This window comes from Aspergillus aculeatus (assembly GCF_001890905.1).
Source record: "Aspergillus aculeatus ATCC 16872 unplaced genomic scaffold ASPACscaffold_2, whole genome shotgun sequence".
Taxonomy (NCBI): Eukaryota; Fungi; Ascomycota; class Eurotiomycetes; order Eurotiales; family Aspergillaceae; genus Aspergillus; species Aspergillus aculeatus.
Window position 1 is genome coordinate 1619100 of NW_017962977.1, and position 17092 is coordinate 1636191.

Consider the following 17092-nt stretch of genomic DNA (forward strand, 5'->3'; position numbering starts at 1 on the left):
TCTCTCTCTCTCTCTCTCTCTCTCTCTCTCTCTCTCTCTCTCTCTCTCTCTCTCACATTCTACTGACACATTTGATAGGGCTCGAGTTCCTCCGATATGTCTTCCGACTCCACCAACATGTCCAGCAGTCCGCCTCGGGCCCCGGACCGGAGACGCTCGAGTGGCCAAAACTCGTCCTTGTTCGGGGGTTTGACTACTCAGAAGCGGAACTCCGCCGACCCCAACTTTGCATCACGCCGTGAGAGCTATACCGAGCAGGGTCAGACAGGTGGGATGTTTGCCCGGTGGTGGGATGGATACACCCGGGGATCTAACCAGGGAAAGTAAAACGACGGAAGGCTGTTTATCTTTGGTAGTAGGCAACGAGTTTAGTCTTTTGTATCAGCTGTCATATTTTGTGTTGTGTTTGTGGTGATAAAGCATGGGGCGAGAGGAAAGGAAACCCCTCAAATATCCTTGTTGTGTGTATGGGAGCACAATTTGTTGACGAGCTGGCTCGATATTATGTCAAATATGCATTGCAGTCTTATAGTCTTCTCATGAGATCAGTGTTCGACTCAAGAAGAGGATCATAGCTTCTCTCGTTCAGTCTTAGCCAAGGCCCAGACAAGTGGTTTCTTGAAAGGGAGGATTCCAGGTCAGCAGTAACCCCCGGATGGTTGGTGAAAAGGGAATAGATATGGGACATTAGACCCAAAGAATGCAAGGCCAGTCTGATCGACCGGGGCATTTGAATTAAGCATCAAGGTCAAGGCGCTTTTGGACTAGTGTCGTCTGGGGTAAAGAAGTCTAGAGTTCAAATCTGATCGGTTCGCGTCTACTACGACCCTACAGCTACGGTCGATCTACATCCAGACTGGAAACACAGAGCCGGGTCACAATGCCCATGTCTCTAGCACCAATCCAGAAAAGAAGACAAATCCTCGAGGGGGATTGCCAAGCAGGACGAGAGATCCCAATGGGAAGAGGAGAGAAGAGGAAAAGACTGACTCGCCATCTGGAAAGAACCAAAAGGCAAATTCCAGAATAGACGAAGCCAACAGGCCGAGATGCACACCATGCAACTACCGTTCGATAGGGCAGGAGGCAGAGCAAGAAGACAATGAGCATTCAAGAAAAATGAATGGCAGCATTTGTCATCCAGCAGTAAAACTTTTCAATCAATGGTTATGCGGAGAATCATTCACCCTGTGTGAAAGCCTTCATTGAGAGAAAAAGTGGGATGTGTCTTTGAGGAAAATTGGGGGGGAATTTCATATCTCTAACACGCCTAACCTCATTGCCGTGATAGAAACATTTAGTTTCAGAGCAGAGCGACAAAAAAAAGTTGGAAAGAAAAACGCCTGCCCTCTTTTTTCTGTCCATTTTTTTTCTTCTTTTCGGTCCCGAGTTCGGTGCCGTTTCCGTCATAAAAGCACATAGCCCTTTCAGAATTGCTTCCTTTTCCCTTCTCCCGTCATTGAAGACTTTCGTAAGGGAGAGAAATCAAGATGACTTCCTAAGGGAAAGGCATTTACCGGACGATACCGTCGAAGCGGTTCTTGAACCACTTGATGGTCTCGGTCTGGTTGATGCGGTGCTGGGAACCGACTCTGGCCTTGCAGCGGCGGCGCTTGGCAACACGCTCACCGGGGCGGGTCCTATTGAATTACCAATGTCAGGAATCGAGTCGTAGACGAAATCTGGTGGGGGAGATATGGTATTCCCCAGAGTCGAAAGGGCCACTCACATGCAGCAGTAGAAGTCCATGCCGTAGATACCGATTCCGGGGTCGTACTTGATACCGAGATCGATGTGCTCGGAGATACCGAAGCCGAAGTTACCGGTCTCGGAGAAGTTGCGCTTGCGGAGCTCGTACTCCTTGACCTTGAGGCCACGCTCGAGGATCTCCTCGGCCTTGGGGCCACGGACGGTGACGTGGACGGAGATCTTTTCGTTACGGCGGATACCGAAGGTACGGACGGTGTAACGGGCCTTGCCTGTAGGTTGCAAAAAAGTGGTCCATCAGCCCGACTGTTTCCCTCTTTGCATTTTGTTCTATCCCTTCCTCTTTTCCTTGTCGTCTTTTCGTTCTTCATTCATCGGATTCGGGATCGGGCGTTCTTACTGTAGACCGGAGTCTGACCGCTCAGCTGCTCGAGCACCTTAGCAGCGCGAGTAAGTCTGTCACCAGACTCGCCGACAGAGATGTTGAGCACGAGCTTCTGGATGCGCAGCTCGCGCATAGGGTTGGCGCTCTTGTCCTTTCCTTCCGACTGCATGGCGAAAAAAAATTATGTTAGAAAATTGGGTATTCTTCGATAGTTTTGCGAGGGAAAAATTCGAGATCGATTGCAAAATCCAGAGATTCTGGACAAAGTGCTGAAAATTGAGCTGGTGGGAAGGAAACCTACCATGGCGACTGCTTTTGGCGTGAACTGGTCGACTGGTTGAGTGAAAGAGAGACAGGATCGAAAAGTGTGGAAAAGGGAAATGTGTGGGTTGGCCGTGTGGGAAGCGAGAGCCCTTAGTGGCTTGGCATAGGCGCTTCGGCGCCAAGACCGCAAGAGCCGCGCGCTTCACCTGACATGGGCAAGTTGGGAACCTCAAGTCCAGGTCGGCTCGAGCTCAAGTCAGTCGGTGCCAAAAGTTCCAGCTAGCCTGCTAACCTACTTGCGCGCCTGCTGTCTCCCCCCCGGATCACGGAGTGAAGTTAATCAGAAAAGAAGCACCTCTTCTTTTCCCCTTCTTCCTGACTCCCATTTCCATTCTTTGAATCCCATCCAAGTCGCATTCGTGCGCAAAACACCGCCTAACATGGCCAACAAGCAGGGCAAGATGGTAAGCTGCGTCACCTCCCCCCACCCCCTCTCTCTTCGATAATGGATGGCTTGAGTGTCATAGAACAATCTGAGCTAACTGTTTACTTTCTGTAGCAAAACCTCGTGAGTCTCCTACCGTGATGATGATAATGATGCCATCTGGTGGTCGCCGTGATTCAGCTCTGACTTTGACCGCAGATCAACTACCGGATGAGAGTTACCTTGAACGATGGCCGACAAATGACAGGACAGATGCTTGCTTTCGACAAGGTACTTACTTTCTCCCAAGCTACTACACTTTACTCCGACCTTGCCTGGTTGGATGCGTGTTGACATCTCTGCGCAGCACATGAACCTTGTCCTTGCCGACACCGAAGAATTCCGTCGCGTCAAGCGGAAATCCAAGCCCGCCGCGGGGTCGACCACCGCGAGCCTGGTCGAGGCCGAAGAGAAGCGAACCCTCGGTTTGACCATCGTTCGTGGTACTCACGTCGTCTCTTGCTCCGTTGATGGACCCCCACCCGCCGACCCCTCCGCACGTTTGGGAGCAAGCGTCCCCGGTGCTGCCGCTGCCGCTGCCGCTACCCTCGCTGCTGGTCCTGGCATTAGCAAACCCGCTGGACGTGGTCTGCCGGTCGGACTTGGAGGCCCTGCTGCTGGCGTCGGTGGCCCGCCCCCTCCCCCTGGTGGTTTCCCCGGCTTCCCTCCGGGTGGCTTCCCCGGCGCGCCGCCTCCGGGCTTTGCTGGTCGCGGAGGACCTGCTGGAGGACCTCGTAAGTACCCTTATCCTAGTCGTCTTTGACCTGATTGACTAAGCGATAATCTAGCTGGCTTCGCTCCCCCTCCTGGATTTGCGCCCCAAGGTGCTCCTCGTAAGTAACTCTACATCCTTTGACTATATAGTACGTTAACTAACATTTATTTTGCGGCAGCGGGTGCTTTCCAACCTCCTCCGGGCTTCCAGCCTCCGGGCCAGGGCCGGGGCTATCCTCCTCCCGGGTTTGGCGGACGGTGATTTGATAGTAGGTGGCGTGGCATGATAGCGTACAATCTGACCATGACTTCAAGCATGGCAGAAATCGAGTTGAACGTCGAGCATGAGGCTCAAACCTCTCGCTCGTGGTTGGCTTATGGAAGCTTTAACAAATGAAAGCACAGCATCCTCATTTTATCAGGCAAAGGCGTTTCGGCGTGTGCGGATGCTCAGATAAGAAAAGGTCGACTGAAAACAACAAGGCTAGGATCGGCGGAAGCAATGGTAGATATTCTTCCAACAAGCACTGTACTATTCAACTATAATGAGACCCAGAGCTTTATTTTCTTTCACTGTGTCGGACAGGAAAAGCGTATCACTCCGTACTGCACAAAAGCCCCGTAGACCGGAGTCAACGAACTCCGGCAACTGGCCAACACGTGACCTCATCCGAGCCTCTCCGCCCGGCGACGGCGCAGTGACGGGGAGCGCAGCAAAGCAACCCTCGCTCTCTCTGCCTTCTTAACCCGTTCTTCTCCTCTCAGCGTCACTCTCCTCTCCATTCATTCTCCCCTTCGTCGCTCAAAATGGCTGCTGTAATCAAGGCAATCAATGCTAAGATCCGTTCCAACAAGGTTCTGGACTATGTCTGCTCTACACGTACGCGTTGCGCCCCGGTTCCCTTCCCCGTGCCCTGACCGAGATCGGCCGGCAATGAAGTCCTGCAGTAAGACGGACAGATGAGACGACGAAACAGCTTGTCTCCGTCTCACAACGGCAATGGCTTGCAGAGCTGGGATCATACGCGTCTTCAAGCTGCTAGTTCATGTTCTCGACTAACCTCTTTATTATCATGCAGATTTCTGGGGCCCTGCCTCCAACTTCGGTATCCCCATCGCCGCTGTCATGGACACCCAGAAGGACCCCGAGATGTACGTTTCACCCAACACCTTCCTTCCCCCCCTTTTCGCGCCTTCACCTTTCGTCCCGCAGCCAAGACGGAAAAGTGAACGAAGAAGAGCATCTCGCCCCAAGAACATTGAAACAATTATAAACAAAAGAACAAGAATTGGAGCCCTGACGCTGATCAAACCCTGCCTCCCACAGCATCTCCGGCCAAATGACCGGTGCCCTCGTGATCTACTCCGGTACCTTCATGCGCTACGCTCTTGCCGTCTCCCCCAAGAACTACCTTCTGTTCGCCTGCCACGCCGTCAACTTCTCCGCCCAGCTGACCCAAGGTTACCGCTACCTGAACTACTGGAAGTGAGTTCTCTATCCCTTCAGACCCGAAGCCAAAGCACGGTATCCGATCTGCATGATCGTCAAACCGTCCCAACAAACCACAGAAACTAACGGATCTTCGGGGACAAAAACAGCTGGGGTGGTCGTGAAGCCAAGCTCGCCCAGGCCTCTCAGCAGGGCAAGGAAGCCACCGAAGCCGGGCAATAGACAACGCCTCTTCCTCCTTTCTCTCTCGCACTCGCTCCCTTCCTACGAGGTATCTCGTCCTCTTTTTCTGTGCTGCGGATGTGGCGGGGGTTGTTCGCTGAATGGAATTACGGGTGTTGGGAACCTGTAAGATATAGCAGTTAGGTAAGGGGGAAAGGGATTTACGGAGTATTTCCCTTCATGCCTTTGTGTGTAAGGGGGGCTGCGGTTGCTACTGCTGCTGCTGCTGCTGCTGCTGCTGCTGCTTTTGATTACACGGTTTTGTGGGTTCTCGTGGCTTTCTTTCGGCTCCTCCGCTTTCCGTTACTAGCAAGTTCTTGCATGGCGGGTTGCTTTGTTCTTTTTTTTTTTGTGTGTGTATATAGCTCTCTCTCTTTTCTCTATCGCGTCCTACTAGAATTGGATATTGGTCCGGTTAGGTTCTCATCCTCCTCGTAAAGTCTTGTTCAGGAGGGTTGTCTACGCAGATCTTTTGATTGTCTGGTGGGTTCGTGATGTATAGTGCGTAAACTGGCAATCTCGTCTAGAGTCTATATCAAACATGGCAAGAAACCGGTCGAAGGACCAGAGCAGATAGGGAAGGGCTGGGTTGATGTTGACAGTGGTCTCGTAACCAAGCACGGCGACGAACAAGCAAGGAAGCAAGATAATTGAACAGACAGAAGAGCTATGTATCTGTAACAACAGTAGTGGGCATCACAAGTGTCCATCATATACGTACTGGACAATTCGTTAAGGCAGGATCAGAGGAGGATCAGTAAACAAGTAGTGGAGCAATCTATACAGATCAGGAGTCGCAGTATCCCGGAGGCTTGACGTCGCCGCCATTGATCCAGTTGCTGAGCGTTAGAGATGTTGTGTACAGACAGCTGAGGACACCGAAAATGGCCAGAGCTATGTCGGCAATTTGCTGTCTGCGAGACTGAGCGCAGGCTTTGAGGTGAAGTAGAGGCTGTGTGACACATTGTCAGTGATAAAGTGACAAGTGATAAAGTGACAAAGGACGGGAAGAGCGGTGCAGGGGCTAAAGAGCTTACCGGATATACATAGATCAATGGAACACAGGCGAAACTGCCAACGAGCGACACAAATTTATCGAGATCTTCGGCGCCGCCCCAGGCGACGAATGCGCAAATCATGACGAGGAAGAATCGGAAACAGTTCTTCTTCCACTTGATCCAGGGGTTGTACTTTCCACTGCGTGTGAACAGCTCGTTCTCCATGATACGAATGGCAGGGAAGAGCTGGAGTGGGGTACTGAGAAGGATGGCTAGAGAGTAGAGGAACTGCACTGCGTTCACGAATTTGTCATCCTGGGGAAGGTTCAGAATGACAACAGTCTTGGTCGCCGAACCATAGGCCGCATAGCTGACGGCGCCGGCGGAAAGGAACACAATCGTGATAATGACCATGACACCAGCCAGAACACCGGGGAAGCGGTGAGGTTCCTTCATAGACTCTTGGATGGGGATGATCAAGCCAATTCCTTCGTACGTGAAGATAGCTGTTCCGATGAATAGCGTCCACGTGGAGGGGTTGAAGGAAATGATGTCGGAGATACCACCCTGGTTCGAGATGGTAAGGAAATCATAGTAGAAGAGATAGATCAGACCGAGCAGAATAAAGAGATCAGCGACCAGTGCGGTAAAACCAAGTTTGCTGATATCGCGGATCAACGAAAGAGGCAGGAAGATGACCAGCTGCAGCAACACCATGAACTTGATGTCAATGAAAGACTTGCAATTGCTCACGGCGAGGACGAAGGCTTGTAGGTTCTCCGCGGTAAACACAATGTACGCCGACACGAAGCCCAGCTGACTTAGAACAATCGAGCCAAGGATAATGCGCCGCATGTGTTTGCCATAAAGATGGCCGCCAATATCACCAAACGAGCCATCAACCTTCAGCCGGGTGTTGACCAGGAGTATGAAGCAGTAGAAACTGAGAAGCGACACTGCCAGCAGAACCAGGCTACTGAACAGCATTCCTCCATTCAAGAAAGCCCTTGGGAGGAACAGAACTCCCGTTCCCACAAAGGACTTAAGTAGTAGGAGAGCCGCTCCTGTCACCGTATTGTTTCCAGTGCCGCCGCGCGGCTTGCGCTTTCTTCTACCAGCCGTATCCGGGCGAAGCAAAGCCGAGTCTTCACCTGGTTCTCTACCCTCCACTTCGTCATAGGTATCGGACGAGAAGTACTCGTCAGGACCCAGCACCTCATCATCCTCTTCTAGCTCTTCACCCGCAAAGTGACCATATAGGGTCAAGAACTCAAGGAAGCTGCTTGTCGGAAACTGAGGTTGGCTGACGGGCACCTGCAAACCTGAGTCTTCAGAGTCCCCAGGGCCTACAGCTCTTCGTAGATAGTCCCTGCGGAACCCTCCCGGCACACGAATGCTGTTGATGTTCATGGTTTCGTCTTGGGGCAGAGGCCGATTATGGCTGAAACTCCTGCTCCGTTGCGGTTTACGCAGGGAATTACCAGCTTCTGCATCTTCCGCCCATCTGTAAACCTGCCTGGTTATGTCACCACCCTGGAGCTGCAAGCTGGAGAACTCGTCGTCCGCGTTACTGGCGGCATCACCCGAGAAATAGTAATCTCGGCCTTCTCCATTTTGAGGCTGTACCAGATGCCGCTTGACAACTTCCGGATCTTCGTAAGGACCCGCTGAATACTCCGAGTCCTCTCGTCCGTCAAAGGATCCGTAGTTCGATCGAATGGGTTGGTTTAGTAGAGCAGGAGACGCGGTCTGTCTGGGCGGAGTTCCTACTCTCGCTGGCGGCGATTTGCCCATGTACTCCTGTAGAGCAGAGGAGATCATTGAATGGCCCGGACCTGGTATGGAGGAGGAATGGTCGACTTTGCGATAATCCTCGACGGTGCCACTTGCCGACTGTACGGGTACGGGCACTTGTCGGGATGAGTAAGAATGATTGGAGGGAGAGGGAATCGGGGACGCCAGGCGGGCGATCGAGGCATGCCTCACTGAGGCGTCGGTTGCAGGGGATCTAGACCGCATTGCAGAGGTGGAAATTGGCGACGATGAACGGGGCCGTAAAGACGAAGAGCCCTCCCCATTGTCGAATGCCTTTGGGGATGACATTTTGGCAGATGAGTTAGAAGTGTCCTTGTGCAAGGATCAGACAAGCCCTGGAACAATTCCGAAAACAATTCGTCTATTTGAGTTTTCGGAAGTGAACCAAGATTAAGAGACAACGGGTTTGAGAGAAGAAGACTGAGATGGTCAAAGAGCAGAGTTCGGGGAGAAAAGAGAGAGTGTGTGTGTGGGTGTGTGGAGGGAGAGAAAGAAGAATAGCTAATGAAGGTCGAAAGAAGGCCGGGGATAAGTGCAAGCCACAATTGATTCACCGCATTAGACCGACAGGGACACTAACTAGCTAAGCCTCCTGTGAGTTGACTTAGCTAGTCTCCAGCCTATTTTCCAACGTAACCCGAAAAAGGATGAGGCGGGTGAGATGAATCATGTCCACGCTGTAACTAACATATATGTAGGAAGAATGATCGATTTAGTCGCAAACGAGGCAATACGAGGAGAAGCACAGACGATTTGCACTGTTTGTTTAGGGGGCACATGAGGTCATCGCCGCCCGATGAATTTGCTTGAAGATAACGGTTAATCTAACACGCGATTGGCATCCATCCATTCATTCATTCCTCCCCCCCCATATCTCGTGCTACTTGCTTACCTTCCCTTCCCTTTACTCTCCATTCTGTTACACGAGGGTTACTGCTGTCGCTGTTGTCACATTGCTCTCCTCGTGACTGGGTCAGCAGTAAGTTCCTTATCGCCGAGTCCGCCTCCCCTTCCAATCTTAGTCTTTCCCCGGACTTGACAGTTCTCCACCCCACCCTCCTAATTTTTATCGGTGGTGCTTGCATGCAGGCCAGGCGGACACACTCACTCAAAAGGAGTGGAGGCGCTGAAATCGATGACTGACCAGCGGGCCGCCAATTCTTCGGACTCCCTGTCTCGACGGAGGCCCAATTTCTCCACGCGCACCGCTGAGGAGGATGTCTCCAGATTAGACCCTAGTGAATCGACCAAATCATCACCGGAACACAGTAGTCAAGTCTTTCAAGGAACAACTACAGTTCCAAATCGTGAGGACCATCGATATGAACGGCTGAGGCCATCTTCACGTTCGCCTGAGCGGCACCGTCACTCACTTCCTACCAATCTCTTCAGTAATGTTACCCAGTGGTGGAGCGGACAAGGCAGGGATGGAAGACACGACTTTCCCAGGGCAGGGACTCTTCCTCCACCCCCAGCTTCAGGTCCCTTCCGAGAGTCTGGCGTAGACCAGAAAGAGCGCGAGGCTCAGAACCGAGCTTCCGACAATTCTGACAAGCTGGGGACATTTTCAGGAGTCTTTGTACCAACGACATTGAACGTCTTGAGTATTTTGATGTTTCTCCGGTTCGGGTTCATCCTTGGACAAGCTGGACTGCTGGGAATGCTAGGTAAATATACTGCATGTCGTACCTGGACACACCAATGGTTGACTGACAGAAACAAGGTCTACTTGTCATTTCGTACACCATCAACCTGGTGACGACCATGTCGCTTTCCGCCATCGCGACTAATGGCACAGTCCGCGGTGGTGGCGCATACTATCTGATTTCTCGCTCACTGGGCCCCGAGTTTGGTGGCTCCATTGGCATTGTGTTTTACCTTGGATATGTGCTGAACACTGGTATGAATGCGGTGGGTCTGGTTGATTGTTTCAAACAGAACTTCGGCACAGAATCTGGCACCTGGGCCAATTTTCTCGAAGAAGGCTTCTGGTGGCAGTATCTATGGGGAACCATAATCTTGGTCCTATGCACTGGAATATGTTTAGCTGGAAGCTCGATCTTTTCCAGGGCCAGCAACGGACTGCTGGTCATCCTGCTGGTCGCAACCTTCAGCATACCTTTATCTGCAATATTCATGAAGCCGTTCAGCATCCCTAGAATCGGGGTCGAGTTCACGGGCTTCCGCCTCCAGACGTTGTTAGAAAATCTCAAGCCCAAGCTCACCAAGGGTGCGGCAGGCAGCCAGCTCCCAGGACGTGAGAATTTCCAGGATCTGTTTGGTATCTTGTTCCCTGCTACTGGTGGTATTTTCGCGTAGGTACGTCTCCGATGACCATAGTATACGAAGCTCACACATCAGCAGCGGTGCTAGTATGTCTGGGGACCTGAAGAACCCTAGCAAATCCATCCCAAAAGGCACTCTGTGCGGCTTGGGGCTCACGTTCGTGACTTATACTTTGGTGATTGTCGCTATGGCTGCCTCCATCACCCGTGACTCATTTTACAGAAATGCCAATGTTGTACAAGTAGTAAGTTATTGCATAAAAGACTACGCATCATCGCGTTGCTAATTGTGTGACAGGCGAATCTCTCCGGGGCTGTCATCCTCATGGGGGAGTTCGCAACCAGTTTCTTCTCATCATTGATGGGAGTTATCGGTTCGGCCAAGCTCCTTCAAGCAATTGCACGAGATGGTCTGCTTCCAGGGCTCGGGATCTTCGGCCAGGGCACGAAGAAAGCTGATGAACCTGTCTACGCGATCATCATAACCTATATAGTCGCTCAGGTTACGATGCTGTTTGACATCAATCAGATTGCCTCATTCGTTACCATGACATATCTCATGACATTTCTTGTCACAAACCTTGCGTGTTTTCTGCTGAAGATTGGATCTGCCCCGAATTTCCGCCCCTCCTTCCACTATTTCAACTGGCAGACCGCAGCAACAGGCACCTTGGTCTGCGGTGCAAGCATGTTTTTCGTGGATGGCGTCTATGCTTCAGGCTGCGTTGCGATACTGATGCTACTCTTCCTCCTCATCCACTATAGTTCACCGCCCAAGCCATGGGGCGATGTGAGCCAGAGTCTGATCTACCACCAAGTGCGAAAGTATTTGCTTCGGCTTCGGCAAGAACACGTCAAGTTCTGGCGACCCCAGATCTTACTATTTGTGACCAACCTGGAGGAACAGTCTCGGATGATATCCTTCTGCAACTCTCTGAAAAAAGGGGGCTTATTTGTACTAGGTCACGTTCTTGTCACTGATGACTTCTCCGCAGCCGTGCCGGAAGCCCGGCGTCAACAGAGTGCGTGGACCAAGTTCGTTGAGAATTCTAAAGTCAAGGCTTTTGTCAACATCACGGTCTCTCCAACACCAGAATGGGGTATTCGCAATGTTGCTTTGAGTGCGGGACTTGGCGGTATGCGACCGAATATTGTGATCATCGATCAGTTTCGTAAAGGGCGGTCCTTAGTGGAAAGATTCCATTTTGCAGGCCGAAGAGATTCAGGACGAAAAGACTCAGGGGGTAGACGCATCTCGCGTGAGTCAATCTTAATGACGGACAGCTCGCCCGAGACACCAATGGCCTGCCGAAGCTATGTGACTATCTTGGAGGATCTCCTCTTCAAGCTGCGCATGAACGTTGCTGTGGCTAAAGGATTCGAAACTCTCGAGCTGCCCGGTCCCCAGGGACAACATATGAAAAAGTATATCGATCTTTGGCCCATTCAGATGAGTGCAGAGCTAGGCGCGGATACTGAGAGCAAGAAAAATGTCTTGACTACGAACTTCGACACTTACACCTTGATCTTGCAATTAGGGTGCATCCTCAACACCGTCCCATCTTGGAAGAAGACATACAAGCTACGGGTATCAGTATTTGTTGAGTACGAGACTGACGTGGAGGACGAACGGGGCAGGGTTGAGGCGTTGTTAGAAAAGCTCAGAATCGAGGCCGAGGTTTTAGTGTTCTGGCTTGCCTGCGGAGACCTCAAAACATACCGTATGATTGTGAATGGCGAAATCACTCCAGAGACGGAAGATTATGTCGACCATGTTCACGAAGCTCTCAAGGATGAAGATTGGTGGCAAGACATCCGACGAGCTCGTAGCGTTCTCGAGGCCCATGACCAAGCCGAACTGGGTAGAATCGCCCACTCAAGGGAGAGGATGTCCAGCTGGCCTGTCCAAAGCCCCGAAAATGGTATCCAACGACCACCGCACCAGCTGGTTGGCGGACTGCGAAAGCTCATGCTGTCGTCCAAACGACGACGATCAATCTCCAGCTTCCGTGGCCTCGGAAGCGTCAGTCTGGGTATGCAAACCCATCGCCTGCTCGATGCTTTCGTAGACTACGACGTCTCCAGCGAGTCCAGCACAAGTGACAGCAGCGACGAGGAGTTTGAACCATACCGGGATGATAACGAGTCTGATGAGGAAGACGAGCATCACCAACACGACTACTCCCATGACCCCGACCAAAGCTCCCAGCAGAATATCTTCAGCCCCATCAAAGCCAAGCAAAGAGAATCATCTGAATCTGCTACCCCGGACCAACCGGTCCCCTCGATCATCATGACCGCCGACACTGGCACAGACCCCGCAGGAACCCCTCAAACTCCCCCATCACCATCAACCGTCCTCCCGCGGCCCAAACCATCCCGCTCACCGTCCAGCAACCGCTTCAGCTCCTCCCCCATCCCTGAAGCCCGCGTCAACACCGAAGAAGAAGGCGCTGGCCCGTCCATCATGTTCGCCGCTAGCTCCTCCCCGCCGCGCTCCGCCTCTCACCACCGGATTGAATCCATCTACACCCGCCGTTCATCCTCCGGACCCTCGTCTGTTTTCGCGGCGCGAGCGGCGGCCGCAACCGGGTACCCACAGCAGGCGTCTGTGCCCTTCTCGTTCAACGATCTACCAAGCCGGGCACAGCACCTGATTCTGAACGAGCTAATGGTGAGACATAGCGAAGACACGGCGGTGATCTTCACGACACTGCCATCACCGTCCGAGGGAACGGCGCAGAATGAGGCGGCGAGTGCTTCGTACCTGAGCGATCTCGAGATCTTCTGGCAGGGTTTGCCGCCTTGTTTGCTGGTGCATAGCAACAGTATGACTGTAACGATGAACCTGTGATGATTCTTGTATTGATGTTGTAGAAAAGTTGCTGAGGAAAACGAGACAGCAAAACAAAAGAGAGAGAGAGAGAGAAGAGAGAAGAGAAGAATATACTGAAGAAACGAATACAAGAGAAGACGGCCGAATTACAAGGGCAGTCGCATGTATGATATAGCAGCTCGTTGATGTATATTTATATCTGTATCAGCACATTGAAGATACCAACCATTCGAAATCTACTGATCTAGAGATACTAACTCCTATGCTCATTATGGGCAACAGGGGGCCTATCTTCATAATCTTTTTTTAACTCTGATTGTAATTCATGTGTCGTTGACGGAATATATAAATCAAAACCTTGCAAGCGTAAACAAACCTTGTATACACCCGAGAAATGAAACCAAGGAGTGACCACGAACGAAAAGTAAATAAACGCCAATGCCGGAGATGTAGTATATGCTAGGAAAAACAAGAAAAGAAAGTATTAGCTATCCAGCCAAACTGCCCATACTTCGTAAACCGAAATACTTTACATGCCATTCGTTAAAAATTACTAACAAACCACATAAACCAGACTCAAGCCAAGTAAACATCGGAGGACAGTACACAGAAAGTATAAGCACCCACACGGTCACCGTCTCCTCTACTCATTATAATCAAAAAAACCCGGTGCCAGTTTTCACCCCCAGATGTCCCCGGTCCACAATCTCCCGCAGATACTTGCGTGGTCCGTCGGGGATGCCCGACCGGACCTCCGCGTAATGCTCCTCGATCGCCAGAATCACGTCCAGCCCGGCCACATCCATCTGCTCACAGGGGCCCTTGGGAGTTTGCAGGACGGCCTTGTACATCTGGTCGACCTCTTCCGGGGTGGCGATGCCTTCCTCCAGCACCATCAGAGTCTCCCGCTTGATGGCGGCCCAAATCCTAATATCCCCGTGGGCATTAGCATGTGCAAAGGTTCGGGAAAGTTCTGAAAAGATGGGTTCGGGCTAGGTACCGATTGAAGATGTAGCCGGTGGAGGCCTTGCGGACGTGGAAGGGTTGGAACCCATGCTCGCGGGACTCGTCCATGAGGCGGGGGATGATGTCGGGGCGGGTTTTGTCGGTGCCCATTATTTCGAGGACTGTTGTGGGATATATATCAGTTTTCTGTTATGGAGGGGGGTTGCTGTAAAGGAAGGGGGAGGGGAAGGGCTCAGACCCCGTGTTTCTGGTGGCCAGACTGAGTGGATGAGATGTGTTTGTTAGTTCGATTTCTGAATGAGCTTAAGTCTTCGGTCAAAGGAAACTAACAAGAGTGCAGATTCACGAATCGATCATCAGCTCTGAACTCCAGGCCGTCACAGACCTCCGTGATTGAGTAGCTGCTGGAGTTCGACGCAATGATGATATCTGGATCGGCTTGGTTGTCGAGCTGCTTGATGATGGAGCGTTTGCAGTCTAGATCCTCTGGGACACACTGGCGAAGATTTAGAACTGGCACCACAACCAGGCGTCTCAGCTTCTGACGGGAATACATACCTCAATAACGAGCCAGGATTCATGGAGCGCCTTGTCCAGATCAGCAGCGATTAGCTCGATAATCGGGCCGTGTTCACTAGGTGATGACTCTTTGCGGCGCAGCTCCTCGATGCTGCTTGATGCTTGGGATAGCTGATTCGAGTCCTTGTCGACGATGTACACAGGTCGTCCTAGACGAGACCACTGAGAGCAGTTAGTCTTAGCACGGACTGAAACTATGGTGATCTTGATGCGGCATACCATGTAAGCCAGACGTGAGCCTTGTGTGCCTGCACCGAGCAGGGTCACAGCGTTCGAGATTCGAGTCATCTTGATTGTTGGTTCGAGTCTTTGATAGTCTTTGTTAATTGAGATAAGTAGGTAGTGAGAACAGATGTGATCTTGCTTGGTTTATCTTGCTTAGATGTCTTTTTTTAGATGGTTGTTTCTGCTGGAGAATAAGCCTCGCTTTATAGATTGAGTCCGCAAACCCTTTCATTGCTGCCAGAGCAGCATTGGCCCCAAGAACTCCACTCTGACAATACTTCCAGGCTGGCGATCAATGAACTCATCCATTATGGCTATAGTGCACGTTGTGGAGTCTTCAAGAAAGGGATGAGTTCGAAGTCATGGGACAAGTATAGAGTGTCAACAGTCCGGGCGGTAACGAACCATATTTCCTGCATCATACGAACCTAAACCCATGCACTGTTCCGGTGAAGGAAAGACCTGCAAAACACCTGGCATTTTGGGGAAACAGTCGCTTCAGGATTTGCAGCCACAAGGCCATTTACCTCCACTTCTGACGTACTATTCTTCAACTCGGCTGTCAGCTAAACGTCGTCGATCTCTCATTTTCGACTGGCGGCAGAGCTGCCGAAGTGCCACCTGCTGCTGCTGCTGCTGCTGCTGCTGCTGCGCTGCCCAGTTTCCAATCAAGGTTTGTGGCTTGCATAGAGCCTCTGCACGCTTGACCAAAACCTCAATTCATCCTACGAATATAGACCGCAAACGTTAGCCAAGACCTTTCAACCTGCAACCGCTCGATATACTTCTTGACTGGCTTTGCGCAATGCCCATGGTTGCTGTGATCCAACCCAAACCGTGCGTGAATTATCCCTCCGCATCCCCAGCAGACCAAGTTCCCTTCACAGTCAGGCTTATCGGACAATCTCTCCAGCTCGGGAAAGAGGCTCTGTTGTATGTCAACAAGAGGCCAGGTAGGACTGGAACAGGTTGCTGAAATGGTTCATGCTCTGGACGTCGAGGACCCACGAACCCGGTATTGTCCTGCAATAACCACATCAGGAAACGATGAAGACAAAGCGATAAGGTTTAACAACTCGGCCTGGCAGTAGCTGTGAGGGTATAGTGCTCATCCCATGTAGCATTTTGATTGTCATCCAAATAGTCACCGAGAATACCGGGCAGCAAATCCAGATAATTTGACGCCACTTTCCTTGATTTTTATCGGCAAAGAGGCCGTGAAGAGTTTTTCAGAGATGAAACATTAACATGGCAGATGATAGCTGTGCCCTGGTCTGCGCGCTTCTGCGCAAGTCCAGCGGCTTCGTTCGCGTTGATGTGTATAGTCTGCACTTTCCCAGCCGGTCATCGTCCGTTGGCGAAACTCCAGAACTCCAGCCAGTTCTCTCATCTCCGTATGGGGTTTGCTATTTTATCCCGCTGAATGATGCCCATCCTGCATGATACGATGAAGATGGAAGAGCTATGCTAACATGTGTCAGATACCGTCGGGCAAGCCAAACGGAACCGAGTACTAAAGATACTTGGCAGTCGTCAAGTATGGACTAGTAGGGAAACTCGGTGACCATGACCAAATTCATGGTGATGCTCACTGGCTGCAGTAGCACTTGCAGACAATAATGTCACCGCCAAGATGAGGGGATTGCAATATAAGAAAGACGTACCCTCCGAGAAGTGAGACATCAACAATCGAGGTGTTCGACCTGTCGGCCGAAGAGGATGCTCATAGCTGATCCATCGACTCGAACATCAACCCTACTGCCAATCAGTCCATGAAGATGTAGCCACCGTTGCAGTATTGTGTTCTACAGGCATAGAGGACTTTGTATAGGACGGGAGCCTTTTCGGTCAGCTGGTTGTGACGCCTGGGTCTTTGTGTTGCATAGGTAAATGTCCGAGTGGGAGATTGACTTCCAAAAACATTCCGATTACAATCTGGATTGCGGCTGTAGGTCTGTAGCACTCGGACAGACGACGTCCAGCGAGAGCATCATGGCAGCAGCTCGAGGGTATTTAAAGCTGGACTGCAACCGCCCATCATGGGGGAGTTGAAAGTCTTCCATCTCTCCAGATCATCAAGCTTCATCACAACGAAACCGCCTTGACCACCATGCAACTCAGCTCTTGGCTGTCCTTTCTTGTCGGTTGCAGCCTGTTGACCG

General features: G+C 51.4%; 6 protein-coding genes across 6 annotated transcripts; 3 read left to right on the top strand and 3 right to left on the bottom strand.

Moving 5' to 3' along the window:
* Nucleotides 1-1513: 1513 nt before the first annotated feature.
* On the bottom strand, nt 1514-2261 carry ASPACDRAFT_57200 (60S ribosomal protein uL5; the record flags this gene model as incomplete). Its single annotated transcript, XM_020203214.1, has 3 exons — nt 1514-1640; nt 1730-1979; nt 2108-2261. 3 exons carry the CDS (start codon nt 2259-2261, stop codon nt 1514-1516), a joined length of 531 nt encoding a protein of 176 aa, XP_020060165.1.
* Nucleotides 2262-2587: 326 nt separating this feature from the next.
* On the top strand, nt 2588-4048 carry ASPACDRAFT_111923 (small nuclear ribonucleoprotein-associated protein). The gene is made up of 6 exons (XM_020195596.1): nt 2588-2820; nt 2916-2924; nt 3000-3071; nt 3148-3574; nt 3629-3673; nt 3734-4048. Exons 1-6 carry the CDS (start codon nt 2797-2799, stop codon nt 3814-3816), a joined length of 660 nt encoding a protein of 219 aa, XP_020060166.1. The 5' UTR covers nt 2588-2796; the 3' UTR covers nt 3817-4048.
* A 216-nt stretch (nt 4049-4264) lies between these two features.
* ASPACDRAFT_1852756 (pyruvate transporter MPC1) lies at nt 4265-5629 on the top strand. The gene is made up of 4 exons (XM_020197263.1): nt 4265-4434; nt 4634-4706; nt 4882-5040; nt 5154-5629. Exons 1-4 carry the CDS (start codon nt 4362-4364, stop codon nt 5224-5226), a joined length of 378 nt encoding a protein of 125 aa, XP_020060167.1. The 5' UTR covers nt 4265-4361; the 3' UTR covers nt 5227-5629.
* A 91-nt stretch (nt 5630-5720) lies between these two features.
* On the bottom strand, nt 5721-8490 carry ASPACDRAFT_75355 (putative amino acid transporter). Its single transcript, XM_020204434.1, has 2 exons — nt 6264-8490; nt 5721-6178 (listed from the first exon to the last, which is right to left on the bottom strand). The coding sequence occupies exons 1-2, from the start codon at nt 8325-8327 to the stop codon at nt 6014-6016; spliced, it is 2229 nt and encodes a 742-aa protein (XP_020060168.1). The 5' UTR covers nt 8328-8490; the 3' UTR covers nt 5721-6013.
* Nucleotides 8491-9174: 684 nt separating this feature from the next.
* On the top strand, nt 9175-13178 carry ASPACDRAFT_22770 (putative cation chloride cotransporter; the record flags this gene model as incomplete). Its single annotated transcript, XM_020199146.1, has 4 exons — nt 9175-9706; nt 9763-10354; nt 10404-10569; nt 10623-13178. 4 exons carry the CDS (start codon nt 9175-9177, stop codon nt 13176-13178), a joined length of 3846 nt encoding a protein of 1281 aa, XP_020060169.1.
* A 638-nt stretch (nt 13179-13816) lies between these two features.
* On the bottom strand, nt 13817-14993 carry ASPACDRAFT_111930 (3-hydroxyacyl-CoA dehydrogenase family protein; the record flags this gene model as incomplete). The annotated part of the gene is made up of 6 exons (XM_020195597.1): nt 13817-14087; nt 14161-14287; nt 14365-14385; nt 14457-14622; nt 14685-14867; nt 14925-14993. The coding sequence occupies 6 exons, from the start codon at nt 14991-14993 to the stop codon at nt 13817-13819; spliced, it is 837 nt and encodes a 278-aa protein (XP_020060170.1).
* Between the last annotated feature and the right edge of the window lie 2099 nt (nt 14994-17092).